This window comes from Manis pentadactyla, chromosome 4 (genome assembly GCF_030020395.1).
Source record: "Manis pentadactyla isolate mManPen7 chromosome 4, mManPen7.hap1, whole genome shotgun sequence".
NCBI lineage: Eukaryota > Metazoa > Chordata > Mammalia > Pholidota > Manidae > Manis > Manis pentadactyla.
Window position 1 is genome coordinate 17,538,954 of NC_080022.1, and position 13,729 is coordinate 17,552,682.

Consider the following 13,729-nt stretch of genomic DNA (forward strand, 5'->3'; position numbering starts at 1 on the left):
TCATCAAGTCCAATCCTTGCACTTGACAGGGGATAAAGTGGGACGCAGAGCGGTTAAGTCACTTGCCCAAGGTCACACAGCTAGTAAGTGGCAGTGCTTGGAATTGAACTAAGATCTGACTCAGCTATTGAACTCTTACCACATGTCGGCTACTGTGCTGTGTTCTTTAAGCCCATTTTTCATTTAATATTGCAATCTTATGAAACATACCATTATCATTACCACTCCAGAGATGAGGAAACGAAGTTTCAGGATGGGGAACATGAGTAAGCAATTCAGGGTGTCAGGCTATCAGTAGACCCAGCACTTGTCTCCAGATCAGCCGCCCACAAAGCTCTGGACCGCCAAGCCCGCTCTGAAGAAAGCGGTCTGCGATCTTTAAGCGCCTAAGGACGGTGATAACGTCGCCCTCCCTCCCCTTCAGGGCCTTATCATTGAGCACACTTTTCTCCACCAGCTCCCGAAAAACATTGGTGGTAAAAGAAAAGAGCACAGTCTTTTAGCCTCACAGGAAGGAGGATTGGAATCCTAGCCCCACCATTTACTCGAAACACCAGCTTAATCTCTCTGTCCTTCAGTTTTCGCGTCTGCGAAGCTGGGGCAGAAACATCGTCCCTCTCCAGGCCTGAGTCAACGTTAATTCTCCCGCACCTGCCCCCGCCTGTCAATTTCTTCCGAGCCACGCCCCCCTGCTCCCCGAACGCATGCGCCGCACAGGGGCGCCTTTTACGACGCAACGGCCGCAGCGCGCTTGGCGGCTGGAGCGGAGCGAACGCTTAGCGGGTGGCGGCGCTCGGCCCGGGACGACTTGCGGGTGGCGGTGTCGCCATGTCGCATGGCCACAGTCACGGCGGGGGCGGCTGCCGCTGCGCCGCCGAACGGGAGGAGCCGCCTGAGCAGCGCGGCCTGGCCTATGGCCTGTACCTGCGCATCGACCTGGAGCGGCTGCAGTGCCTTAACGAGAGCCGCGAGGGCAGCGGCCGCACGGTCTTCAAGCCGTGGGAGGAGCGGACCGACCGCTCCAAGGTGGGCCTTCCCGGGCCTGGGCCGGGGACCCGCGCGCGGCCTCATTCCTGATTTTAAAAATAACGCCAGCCTGATGGCCAAGCGTTTTCCCGTACCTGCCTCCTGCCATCCCATTGGCAGGCGAACACGGTCGAGTCTCCCCATATTGCAGACAGAGGAACTGAGGCCTAGAGAATGAAGGGGGCGCTTTGGCTTTACACAGCCAGAGTTCTGTTCCAGGGCTTGGGAGTTAGGGAGGGAGGATGGCCGTGAGGACGTTTTCTCTGCCATTTGACCACTAGTCCCAGTCGCTGCCTGATCATCTCACCTGGTGAAGACCAGACTAGCTTAGAGAGATGAAGCATGCTATTCTGTCCAGAGCATTTATCGTTGTGGGGTCACAGACATTTAAAAGCTGTGGACCACATAGGCACAGATCCTTGTGCACAGTTTCAGGAGGCTAGTCGGTCCTGGAAGTTCATTAAGGGCTCCCCATTAAGAGCCCTCCGGTTGAATAGTCTGTGACTATTAACATCAAGTTAAGTGCTGGAAAATCGAGGGAGGCTGACTATTTATTTGCATTGCACTCCAGTTGTAGAACAGGGTGGAAGATGCCTGAAATTGTAGGCTCTCAGCAAATATTTGTTGCTTTCTCCACCCCCCTTCCCTCTACCCTCCAGTTTGTTGAAAGTGATGCAGATGAAGAGCTTCTGTTTAATATTCCGTAAGTATCTCCTCGGTGCTTGCCTCAGGTTAAATAGGGTGTATCTGGTTGCCTTATCAGGATTCATTCATTGATTGGCACCCATCTGTTTCTAGAAATGAGGGATAAATTGCCATCGTGGGTTTGAGGAGGAAAACATTATAGCTTTCTTGGTGCAGACCGGAAAAAAATGTATTACTTGAAAGATAACTGAGAAATCAAGGTAAATCTCTTAGAACTGTAGAATGCCAGAGGCAGACAGGATCTTAGAAATTATCAGGTGCAAGCCTGACACATGAGTGAACTGAAGCCCAGAAGGGGTAAGGGTCTTGCCCAGGGTCACACAACAAAGCAGAACTTCAAACCCAGGTTGACAACCTTCTCTTTTGCATTCTGGCAGATTTACAGGCAATGTCAAGCTTAAAGGCATCATTATAATGGGAGAGGACGATGACTCACACCCCTCTGAGATGAGACTGTAAGTGGCAAGGGCTTAGGCCCTCAAGAAGCTCCTAGTTCTCAGAATAATACAATTTTTTTCTTTTTAGTGGATTAAATGTGTCCTCCCTTAAAAAAATCTTGGTCTTGTTCTGCATCAGAATACACTTATTTCTTCCTGAATTAATGACTTTTTTAGATTGAGTATCTTTAAGACCAACAACTTGTCTCTTCAAAGTACTGGGTATGGCATCATTCATTCAGAGAGCATCCTATAAATGCCAGTTGTTGATGACTTTGCAGTTTTCTTAATAACACAGCTACAGATATCAAGTGATCTTTATGGCTTTTACTCTTGGGGTTAGCTTCAAAATTTCCCTTTGCTATTTCATACAGTTACAATTTTTGCATGTGTTCTGTTGACTTGGAGTTACTCCATCTGGGTATGCGTGGCCTTTATTTAGTTAGCAAGGTTCTGTCTACCAATACAGTAGATCTGTTGCCACCAGGGTTAGTTCTCCCTTTTTGATAACTTGCCTTATTCCAACATAGCTTTCCTAAAGGAAGAGGAAAACTGCTTTTTGAGTAATGGAGAAATATCAGAAGAACTTTACATGTAAAAAGCTTCTAGAGAAAGACAAATACCACATGGTTTTACTTGTAGGTGGAGTCTAAAAGATGAACAAACAAAGCAGAAATAGACTCATAGATGCAGAGGACACCTGGTGATTGCCATAGAAGAGGGGGCCAGGAGGGTGAGGGGACAAGGGCAAAATAAGTGAAGAGGATAAAGAGGTACAGACTTCCAATTATAAAGTAAGTCACAGGGATGAATAGTACAGCCTAAGGAATAAAGAAAAAAAATTGTGAAAAATTGATCAATTAAATGAAATGTAAGAAATTGACAATATTTTTGAATGTTAGAGACCTGAATTTGAGAGCAAATCCACGTATTCAATCATTTTAAGGAAACAGTATGTTTGAGTTCATGCTTTTGGAGACTCATTTACTTGGGAGATGGATTGGCTTGAGAAGAGTAGATATCCGTGTTGCATATGGTTAAGAGTGGGCTCTGGCATAAACAGCTTGGGTTCACATTCTGGCTGTCCCACTTGCTGGCTGCCTGACTTTGGGTCATTGCTTACCTTCCCTATATCGCAGTGCTCTCATATGTAAAGTGGTGATAGTAATAGTTCAAACTCAGAAGATTGTGGAAAGAATTAAATTAATATGTAACATGTAAAGAGCTTAGAATAAAAGTGGAATATAGTAAGTGGCCAATTTTAGGAGGGCAGGTGCAGATACTTTCATAGTCCTCAGGTCTAAGCATTAAATATATTACTTATTGAATCTAAGATGTCATTGATTATAAAATGCACCATTATTTTATGTACCATTAATAGAGAAAAATATGTTGTTTATTCAACTATGACATGCCATTGACACATCAAGAAAAGTTCCATTGAGACTTGAATCAGTGAAATTTAAACACAGACTAGGTTTAAGAATGGTGTGTGTGTGTTTATTTTTTTAAGAAGTCTTTACTTTTTGGAGATACATACTGAAGTATTTATGACTGAGATGGTATGTTTGGGATTACTTTAAAATATCAAGCACAAGCAAAAAGGGGGTGATAGGCAAAAATGGCTCAATGTTGATTATTGAAGCTAAGTGATAAGTATATGGGTATTTATAATATTTTTCTCCTTTTGTGTATGTTTGACATTTTTCAAAGTAAAATTTTTTTGAAGTATATATATTTCTTAGAGTTGATTCAATTTGCTCTCTACATCAACTATATAGTGTATGTACTATTACTGTAACCATCTTATAGATGAGGAAACTGAAACAGAGAGGTTAAATCATTTGTGCAAAATCACACAGCTGGTAAGTGACAGAGCCAGGCTTTAAACCTAGGAAATCTGGCTCCAGAGAACCTGCTTTTAACTATAGTGCTACACTGCCTCTCATAATCCTGCTCATAAATGTTCACTATTATTATTCTTCTGTGCCTCATTCTTAGAAACACTTTGAAGCAAACATTTGCTTTCTTAAATTATGTACATTTTGCTGCATCTAATATCTAGGCTTCTCCTGTGTCAGTGTTTTAATAAAACACTGTAGAGATAGGGATGGAGTCGGGTGGCTCAGTCCTTCAGAATTTGTGAGTTGTGGAGGAGAGCTGTTTCCTTGATATTTCTTGGAAACATTTTGTTCTTCACTAGCAGTTTTACTTGAATTTCCAGAGCCCGTTGTGTTTGCAGACTTCTGTGCTCTTTTCAAAATGGAAATCCCCAAATTGTATTCTTTTAAGTATTCTAGGATGACTCAGTATAAAGGGTAATTTTGAATACAAAAAATGCTTGAGCTTTGGGTTACCTGATCTTATCTCTTAACTGTTTAGTATCTTTCTGCCAAAGTACTTTTTTCCCCATGAGTAAGCTGTTTTATTTCATTTCCTCAGCTTGGTGTGAATGTGCTGAGTTGCTTATTTTGTGCATTGGCTGCACATGACCTAGTTTGAGCCTTCCCTTTGTGGATTGCTTCTCATGTGATCATATCCCACTCAAAGATGCCATTGGTTTATGTTGCAGCTCTCAGCTCTTTTCTTGTCGTATTAGAGATAATTTGTGTATAAATGCCAGTAAAATGCCATTTCCAAAATTTGAATTCCTTTTGATAGAACTGAGGGCAGTTGAGAAGTCAGTAGGAAGTTTTGAAAAACTGAAAAATGTGAGAATTTATCTTGACTAGTCTTCCCTTTCCTTCCTCAGGTACAAGAATATTCCTCAGATGTCCTTCGGTGATACAGACAGGGAGCCAGATCAGACCTTCAGCCTGAACCGGGATCTTACGGGAGAATTAGAGTACGCTACAAAGTGAGTGCTTGGCCTGTCTTCTACTCTCTGTGGCTTCTCCTGAGAATAGCAGGCATTCCCTCATTTGCAATGGGCATATATGCATTAGCACTTACTGGAGTTGCAATTTAAGTTTGGCCTGTCCTCCGCTCTCTAAACATCAGGAATGAGTTAAAACAGTGGAGGATGCTTGTTCCTTGGCTTGGTCAATTTTTGGCAGAGATTTAGTGCAAGCTACAGACTTGTTAACTTATAAGCAATTGGCAGAGTTGAGTGAGCTCCTAGGATGGTTTTAGGAAAGATGATTTCAGAATTCCTCTTTGCTTAGGGGGCTTACAGCAGGCTAAGTTACACGTGACCTCCTAACCTCTTCACTAATTCTCTTTTTCTGAAGGGTGAGGTCAACACTGAACTTTCCAGGTCATAACAGCATTTCTCATTTCTGCTCCTTGAGGGCAGGGCAGCATTGATTCATTTTTCTCTCCGTGTTGCCTTGGGAAGGATCTTGCAGATGCTCAGTAAATGTTCACTGAATTAATTGCTTGTCCAAAGGAGAAGAATGAAACATAAGATCTCAAGAGTGTTCTCTGACATTTGCCTGGGTTTTACCACAAATTGAAGCTAAAATTGTTTTTGATATGGTGGTGAGATACTCTTTGAACTTTAACCTGTGTCTTCTCCCCACTCCTTTCATCCTCTAGAATTTCTCGTTTTTCAAATGTCTATCATCTCTCAATTCATATTTCAAAAAACTTTGGAGCAGATACCACAAAGGTCTTTTATATTGGCCTGAGAGGAGAGTGGACTGAGGTAAGATGGGGTTGGAAACCCTACTGCCCCACTCCAATACATGTGTGTGTGTATCTGCATGCGGTGGTGGTAGGCGCTATAAGGAAGGGAAACAGAGCAAATGAGACATTGGTTGTTCCCAGTCATTTTATAACCTTTATTAGTTTCATCACTGTAAACTGTCCGTCTCATTTGATAGGGTATAAGTATTTTTTGAAGGAGGTTGAAATAATGCAGTGGATATCAACTTTTTTACTTTAAAATTCTTTGTCATTCAACATTTTTGATAACCTTTCTTGTTCCAGGCACAAAGATAAGATGATAAACAAGATAGACAAGGTTCTCTTCTTATGGCCCCTCCATTATAGTGGAATAAATCTTCTAAGTTATGGGGTGAATCATTGATAATGATCTTTATAGGCTTCCTAGGATAGAAAGTATCAGAAGTCCAATTAGAACATGACTTACAGAAATGAACCTGAATAAGGACTACTCCAGTGTGTGGTCTGGGAAACGGCCGGCTGACCCAGCCTCTCACTTTTCTTGCAGCTTCGCCGACATGAGGTGACCATCTGCAATTATGAAGCGTCGGCCAACCCAGCAGACCACAGGGTCCATCAGGTTACCCCACAGACACACTTCATTTCTTAAGGGCTGGCCAGGGCTCCCACTGCGGCGCTGTGTCAGTGAAGATGAACAACATCCTGCTGGGAAGGACTAAGAGATGGGCTTCCGGAGAGCTGGCTGCCACGGCCTCTGCCAAGCTTGTCTTTGGGGCTTGCTGCAGAAACCTGGCCTATGGAAGATGCCATACCACCGGGAGGGTGGTGTGGGTGCCCAGGGACAGTCATGGTTCTTTAGGGCCCTCAGAAATTGGGTCTTGGGCTGGTCAGCGTCTGGCAGTCATGGATAATGCCTGCCTTTCCAGTCAGTGTGGCCATGGGATCCTGAGTGTCTTGTTTGTGGCAGGATTTTTGTGTGACTTGCTTTTTCAAAAGTGGAAATTATTCCTGAGCTGCAGTAAATTTTCTGAAGCCTCAGCATTGTGTTTGCATTAGCCATCAAGAGGGTCTCCAACTAGAAATACCTGTCCCTGCTTGCTGTTTCTCCCGGTCATCGTTCAGCATTCTTGTCAAGTTGCCCAGCTTGGAGTTGTCTGTCATGTACGGGTGTCCCAGGTTATGGCTAGAAGAGCAGGAAACTCCCAATGATGCTTAATAGCTTGAGGAGAAGGTCTTTTTTTACTACCGCCTATGTAAGCAGTCTGGGGTGAGCATGGACATCATTCTGTGTTTGTGAGTACCCTGGTTGGGGTAAGATTGGGACTTCAGTAAGATCCCCCTCGGGACATCCTTGATGTTTATTAGCTTCTAATTAGTGTTGTAAGCCCAGTGCCGGAATTTGGAGATCTCAGTTCTTCTGTTCATGGCTTTTTATTCACCGTGACTAATAAGCTTCGTAATAAATTCTTGCCAGACTTAATGTTTGTATATTCCTTTGAGTTCTTGATAGTGCTGATGAAACTTTTACTTTACTAGGAACTGTATGGAACTTGGAAATTTTTTGTTGTTTTGTACTAGGTAGATCATAAGTGCCACAGTTATATCAAGACTAGGTCTATTTCTCCAGGAAAAGTCCAAGCTTAATTCTGTACAGTAGGCTTACATTCTTTCATCCATTCACCCACCCAAATTTTGTGAGGATGAAGGTGAGGTTAAAAACCTATGTTCCGCTTCTCATGAAAGAAAGTAACTTGTGGTGTGACATTTACAAAAATAAGGGAGAACAGATTCTGGAGTTCGTCAGAAGAAATGAGGAGGAAAGTAAGTGAGCAGCACATGTGGCCTGAAGGTGAACCCGACTTTGGATTTAAAATTTGAAAGTCAATATGGCAATTGGAGAGAATTTAAGTATCTAAAAAGAGGGAGTTTGAGTAGTCCCTCCCTTACAGAAAATAGAAACATTTGATCTTGGGAATTAGTGTTGAATCTGATCCTCTTTTGACAGAATTCCTCTGAGGGACTGGCTGCTGACACTGTGGTTAGCAGCATATGCCCTGTTTCCCCAGCCTGTACTAGGGAAAATCTCCTGCCTCCAAGCCTTGTTGAGCCTTAACATACCTAAAATGCAACCAGAATGCCAGTACGATTCTTGATGTGCTAAGGGCCCTACTCACTGTTCAGCCACAGCCTCTTTATTTCAGTTGGATCATTTTGGAGTCTAGACTAAAAAGGCTAAATTTTATTTTGGAGTAGAGGGGAAAATAAAATTAAAACTGTTAGCACAGACCAACCCTTCATTAATTCCACTAATTAAAGCACTAATCACAGGTAGCGCCTGAGACTGGGCCTCTGAATTTACGCTTTACTCTGAAGAATTTGCTCAGTGTGCCAGCGTCTCAGGTGATTGGGGTGCAGGAGAAATTGTTCTTCCATAAACAACCCAGCAGGGATTCTCCCGGGAGTGGGGGCAGCTGTGTTTTCATCCACTCGTCCCCTTCTGACATCTAGTTCTGGGACTTTGGCTTGCTGTGGTCCTCTGGGCCCAAAGATTTCCTGCTTGGAACTTTAGGCTCTGAACTGTTAAGCACATAAGACCAAACTACCTCTTAACTTGGGAAAAAGTGCTTTGTTGAGCCTCCACGTTTACTGTTTTCTTTCAGTTCAAAGAAAAACTAGTGTAGGTTATGCTGGGAGAATTGAGTCCTAAGCTGCTGAGATGAGCATGACTCATTTCCTGTTTGCAAGGGCTCTCACATGTTCTCTTGGAGTCATGATCCTTCAACCCAGTTTGTCTTCCCTTTTCAGGCTTTCTGTGGACCCTGAGCCCCATTTCCACTTTACCAGTGCAGCAAGGAGCAAAGGGGTGACCAAATGAAGGCCTTCTTATTAGCAGCTGGTGCTCATTGATGGTGGTATTTCGTGCGCTGTTGGCATGGCATTGCTGGTGGAGGGCAGAGCAGAAGACAACACTGCTGATGCTTGGTCACCTGATACGAGGCGTGTTATTTTCCCAGGGCCCTTTTGGACTCAAAACCTCGCTCTGATTTTACAGCATATAAATATGGAGGTCATTTCCACACGACCTTATTTGGGCCCAACAGCAAAGCTGTGAAACAGGGTGGTTATTATCACCACTTTGTAGCTCAGGGAGCAGGTGCAGAGGCAGCACTATCGGCAATCTTCCTGAGCCTCGCTTTCCTCATCTTTAAGACTGAAGGACTAGATGGTCCCTAAGGATCTTTTCAATTCAGTGTTTGTATCCATGATCCTGGAACAGAGCATGAAAACCAGTGGTGGCTACCCAAGGCCCTAATGAAGTGCGGCACATGGGAATGGGAAGGCAGGAAACTATGCTAGAATGCGGAATGCTTCTCCTTCCAGACGGCGTTCCTCCAGGGGGCGCATGGATGGTGGTAGCAAGTGGGAGTCCCGAGTACGCTGTCTAGTTTCTGTGGGTGACTTCGTGCTTCAATTACCGGGAGTGGCCCACTGTATCCAACATGGCAGCCCCCACTGGAGAAACCCCGAGCCCACTTCCGGGTTCCGTACCGCTGGCCAGGCTACTTCCGGCAGCGCGATGGCTGGGTTCCCGGGACTCGAACGGAAGTTCCGGCGGGGGCGGCTGAGGGGGAAGAGTGTGTGTCTGTGCAGGAGAAAGAATCGCCCCAGACGTCTCGAAACCGCCACGGAGTGGAGGTACCCTGGTCTGGGACCAACAGGCGGAGGGAGGTACTGCGGGCAGGTCGGATCCCCCCGCAAGTGGGGAGGTCAACCGCAGTTGTGAGGTGGGGGTAGGGAGTGAGGGGCGAAGAGGCTCTGGCCAGTCTTGGGGACTTTGGGGGTAGAGGGACAAGAAGGAGGTGTTTCGGTACGATGGGAGGAACCCCAGGGTTGGATAGATCCCATTGTGGGGCAGGGGCGCCCCAGGGTCAAAGGTGGACCGCCTCTTTGTGGGCAGGAGCGGGTGCCAGGTTAGGGTGGAAAATGTCATAGTGTGGAGGGGGGACTTTTGGTCAGAACAGAAGTTCCCATTGTGGGGAGCGGGACACCTGGATCAGGGTGGAAGTTTTAACTTTGGAAAAGAGACCCCGGATCTGGGGAAGGCACTACTCTGAGAGGGGGGACCCTGAGTTGAGAGGTAGAGGTTGCCCTGTGGCGAAGGAAGGGAACACCGGCTTAAGGCAAAAGGTGCATTCCCGGGTGGGAAGAGGGGGCCCAGGGTCAGAGGTGAGGGCCCCCACTGTGGAGGGCTGCACTTGGGGGTTGAGAGATGGGAGGTGGCAGCGAGTTGGGAGGGTGGGCGGGGGCGGCGCCCACAGGTAAGGGTGGCCACTTAGATGCAGGTAGGGAAGCTTCCGGGGAGTGTGGAGGATGCTGAGGCCAGGGAGTGGCCAGCAGCTTGACATTCTTTTGTGTGCTTGGGAGTCCCAGAGCATGGTCAGGCCAGGGGACCCATGTGGAATCACTGCGCCGCAGCAGCATGTAGCCCCACTCAGGGGCTTGTGGGGTACCAGCTGAGGGCACGGGGTGGGCCCGAGTCTGTGTGCTTTCTGGGTACAGGGACAGCCCGCCGGGGCTGAGCCAGAAACTGCTGTGGAGGCTGGTTGGGGGCTGGATGGGAGGGAGTTTGGAGAATATGTGTGTGCGGGGTTGGGATAGGGGCTGGAGGCGTATTTCCCTGGCATTTTTCTCCCCTTCATTTTCCAGTAGGGCTGGGAGTTTGGGAGAAGGGGACCCAGGTTCCCTAGAGAAGGATGAAGATTAGAGAGCAGGGAGGAGGCAGTTCCCTGTTGAGGAGCGTTTGGTGGGGGAAAGGCAGCAGGGGATGCCCTGGCTTCCCTCCCCGTGGTCCCTAAGCCCTGCCTCTGCCATCTCCAGGAAGCTGTGTGGTGGATACTAGGGTGGCTGCCTGTGCTTTTCAGCTCCAGAATGGAGGCAAACTTCCTACCCACTCTGGCCCAGAACTTCTTGCCTGCCTTTTCTTTGTGCCCAGGACAGAAGTCCCAAGTGCCATGCAGGGGCTGATAGCCTGGGAGGGCCCTGGGTCTGAGGCTTTGCCTCTGTGTTAGGAGTCTCCCCTGACTTTGCACAGGCCCCAGCCGTGGAGCCCTGCAGTGTATGTGCGGTAACACCATGTCTGTGCCCCTGCTCACCGATGCTGCCACTGTGTCTGGAGTTGAGCGGGAAACGGCCGCGGTAAGGGTCCTCTCCTACCCCCAGCTGCCCCCAGGTCAGCTGAGGAACTGGCTGTAGGTGGCAGTATTGAGAAGGGTGCTGCCTGAAGCCAGGAGGTTAATAACCTGTTTGGCGGCTTCCTTAGTTCCCCCCACCATCCTTGGGCATGCAAGAGGGGTGGCCAGAAGTTGGAGGACAGAGGGGTGATAGGATGATGACTGCCCTCTTCCCCATCTCTGACCCCTTTCCAGGTTATTTTTTTACATGGACTTGGAGACACAGGGTAAGTAAGCTGGGGAGGTATTGTTCCTTGGAGAGGTGGGGAAGGGCCCAGAGGGCAGGATTGGAGAGGCCTGCACCTCTCTTTCTCCCTGTTCACATTGGTGCCTTTCCCCCCTCCCTTCCTATAGGCACAGCTGGGCTGACGCCCTCTCTACCATCCGGCTCCCTCACGTCAAGTACATCTGTCCCCATGCGTGAGTGTCACCCCTGCAAGGGAGAGGCTGAGGGTGGGGATCCGCTTACGGGTGGTTCTGTGGTCCCAGGCTTGTTCTCCCCTGCCAGCTGCATCTTGGGGCCTGGACCCAGGGCAGTTGGGAGTGCCATTTTTAGCCTTCACTCCTGTGCAGCCCCAGCCCCCAGCCCCAGGACCTCTAAGACCTGAGACATCCTAGAAGCAGGCCCTCCTGCACCCCTTCCCCAAGTACTCACCCACTGAGCTGGAGCCCCGTCATACCGAGTTTTGGGCTCTGTTTCTCCATTGCTACTGCTGATGCCTCAACCTCAGCTTCCAGCCCCACGTGGCAGGTTGCCTGGCAACACCTTAAACACAGGCCCTGCCTGCTGGGAGGGGCCCCCAAGGGCTGCTCTTGGACTCTGCTGTGGTTTCCTCATCCCTCCTGCCATCCCTCCCTAGGCCTCGGATCCCTGTGACACTCAACATGAAGATGGTGATGCCCTCATGGTGAGTTTGGGGAGATGTGGAACCAGAGTGGGCTGGCCTGGGTCTGCCAGCAGCTGCCAACGCCTCTGCTCCCCCAGGTTTGACCTGATGGGGCTGAGTCCAGATGCACCAGAGGATGAGGCTGGCATCAAGAAGGCAGCAGAGAACAGTAAGGCCCTAGCTCCTCAGCACCCTCCTTCCTCCCCTCCACCCCCAGGAAAGCGCGGGGCAGTATCTGTCTGGCTCCCCTCCCTGGGCCCCTCTGGCAGCTTCCCTCCCCGCCCACTGATGCTCCCTCCCCGCAGTCAAGGCCTTGATTGAACATGAGATGAAGAATGGGATCCCTGCTAATCGGATTGTCCTGGGAGGCTTTTCACAGGTGAGTGGGGAGGGCTGGGGGGCAGGAGAGGTGAGGTGTGCCCTCCTGACCTCTTTTATTCTCTCCTCCTTCCAGGGTGGGGCCCTGTCCCTCTACACGGCCCTCACTTGCCCCCACCCTCTGGCTGGCATTGTGGCATTGAGCTGTTGGCTGCCTCTGCACCGGGCATTCCCCCAGGTGAGTGTCTCCACCACCCGCCTCCTGCCCTTTGAGTCTCCTTGTGGCCTGGGGATTGTGCCCAAGCACTGGCTTTGTCTTCTAAGCCTCGTCTGGCCCACAGGCAGCCAATGGCAGTGCGAAGGATTTGGCCATCCTTCAGTGCCATGGGGAGCTGGACCCCATGGTTCCAGTACGGTTTGGAGCCCTGACAGCTGAGAAGCTCCGGTCCGTTGTCACGCCCGCCAGGGTCCAGTTCAAGACTTACCCAGGTGTCATGCACAACTCCTGTCCTCAGGTCAGTGGAGAGGGGCTGCTTCCCACTCACCCCTCTCCGTCCTCCCTCTAGCCAGGAGCCTCTCACTATCTCCCCTTGTCCCCAGGAGATGGCAGCGGTGAAGGAGTTTCTTGAGAAGCTGCTGCCTCCTGTCTAGCCAGAGTTGCTGGCCTCTAGCATGGTCCTCCAGCTCGAGGGACCCAGCACGCGTGGCACCATCTCAGTTCTGAGCCGGTCGAACCCATCCCCCTCTCCCCGACCTGTCCTCTTCCCACAGGCCTCTGGGGCAGGCGGGCCGAGGCCTGGCCAGGTCTTCCTTCCTGGCCTCAGCCACCTGGCTGTCTGCAGCAGGGGGTGGGCTGCTTCTTACCCCATTTCCCTGGAGGTGGGCCTCCCTGGCAGCAGTATTGGAGGGGCTGTAGGCAGCGGGAGAATGGGGCCCAGCCGCTGACCCACTCTCACTCAGGACCTCACTCACTAGCCCCGCTTTGGGCCCCCTCCTGTGACCTCAGGGTTTGGCCCACGGGCCCCTCCCAGGCCCCACCTACCACCCCCCCAGGTGATTCTGCCCAGATAATCGTGTGTGTCTCCTGCCTCCACTCCAGCTGCTTCTCAATCATGAATGTGCCCCTGGCCCTGGGCCCCACTGCTGCTGTGGGCCACCTGCCGCTGGGCAGGCATGTTGGTGAGGGGGGCGGAGTCCTTTGAGGGTACCTTCCCTCAGCAGGTCCCGGCTTGGGGCTGGGCCCTGCCTCCCTGTCATCCTGCTCCCCGCAGGCCTGGAGCCTGCAGGGCTGGACTGAGGCGCAAGGTCTCCCCCAGCTGCCTCACCCCCACGTTGTCCCCACTCTAGGGCCAAGGGGGAGGTGGGGGAGAAGTTCTGTCTCGTCTTCTGTCTCCATGTGGTTTGGGGTGTTTTTCTTGTTGTGTCCTGGATTCCGACAAAATTAAAGAAATTGCTTCAACTTCCAGGCCTGGAGGATTCCATCCAAGGGGTAGAGTGA

The 13,729-nt window shown here is 49.5% G+C and overlaps 2 protein-coding genes across 5 annotated transcripts; both read left to right on the top strand.

Moving 5' to 3' along the window:
- The first annotated feature begins 717 nt into the window (after nt 1–717).
- Nucleotides 718–7,273, top strand: PITHD1 (PITH domain containing 1). 2 transcript variants are annotated; one of them, XM_036914694.2, is made up of 6 exons: nt 720–1,026; nt 1,686–1,729; nt 2,109–2,186; nt 4,921–5,025; nt 5,706–5,814; nt 6,343–7,273. In XM_036914694.2, the coding sequence occupies exons 1-6, from the start codon at nt 829–831 to the stop codon at nt 6,442–6,444; spliced, it is 636 nt and encodes a 211-aa protein (XP_036770589.1). In that variant the 5' UTR covers nt 720–828; the 3' UTR covers nt 6,445–7,273. The 2 variants fall into 2 exon arrangements, with proteins under 2 accessions (XP_036770591.1, XP_036770589.1); XM_036914696.2 differs by lacking the exon at nt 2,109–2,186 and having other exon boundaries at nt 718–1,026.
- A 2,065-nt stretch (nt 7,274–9,338) lies between these two features.
- Nucleotides 9,339–13,690, top strand: LYPLA2 (lysophospholipase 2). Of its 3 annotated transcripts, none has more exons than XM_036914691.2 (10): nt 9,339–9,491; nt 10,888–10,991; nt 11,222–11,253; nt 11,381–11,446; nt 11,887–11,934; nt 12,012–12,082; nt 12,219–12,292; nt 12,368–12,469; nt 12,573–12,746; nt 12,832–13,690. In XM_036914691.2, exons 2-10 carry the CDS (start codon nt 10,914–10,916, stop codon nt 12,880–12,882), a joined length of 696 nt encoding a protein of 231 aa, XP_036770586.1. In that variant the 5' UTR covers nt 9,339–9,491; nt 10,888–10,913; the 3' UTR covers nt 12,883–13,690. The 3 variants fall into 3 exon arrangements, with proteins under 3 accessions (XP_036770586.1, XP_036770587.1, XP_036770588.1); XM_036914692.2 differs by having other exon boundaries at nt 9,394–9,524; XM_036914693.2 differs by having other exon boundaries at nt 9,476–9,537.
- Nucleotides 13,691–13,729: the final 39 nt, after the last annotated feature.

Excerpts from the sequence above, each read along its gene's own strand:
- LYPLA2 (XM_036914691.2), top strand. The coding sequence starts at position 10,914 with ATGTGCGGTAACACCATGTCTGTGCCCCTGCTCACCGATGCTGCCACT. Across the intron at positions 12,293-12,367 it reads TCCTGGGAGGCTTTTCACAG|GGTGGGGCCCTGTCCCTCTA; the intron begins GTGAGTGGGGAG and ends TCCTCCTTCCAG. Across the intron at positions 12,470-12,572 it reads TGCACCGGGCATTCCCCCAG|GCAGCCAATGGCAGTGCGAA; the intron begins GTGAGTGTCTCC and ends TCTGGCCCACAG.
- PITHD1 (XM_036914694.2), top strand. The coding sequence starts at position 829 with ATGTCGCATGGCCACAGTCACGGCGGGGGCGGCTGCCGCTGCGCCGCC. Across the intron at positions 1,027-1,685 it reads AGCGGACCGACCGCTCCAAG|TTTGTTGAAAGTGATGCAGA; the intron begins GTGGGCCTTCCC and ends TCTACCCTCCAG. Across the intron at positions 5,026-5,705 it reads GAATTAGAGTACGCTACAAA|AATTTCTCGTTTTTCAAATG; the intron begins GTGAGTGCTTGG and ends TTCATCCTCTAG.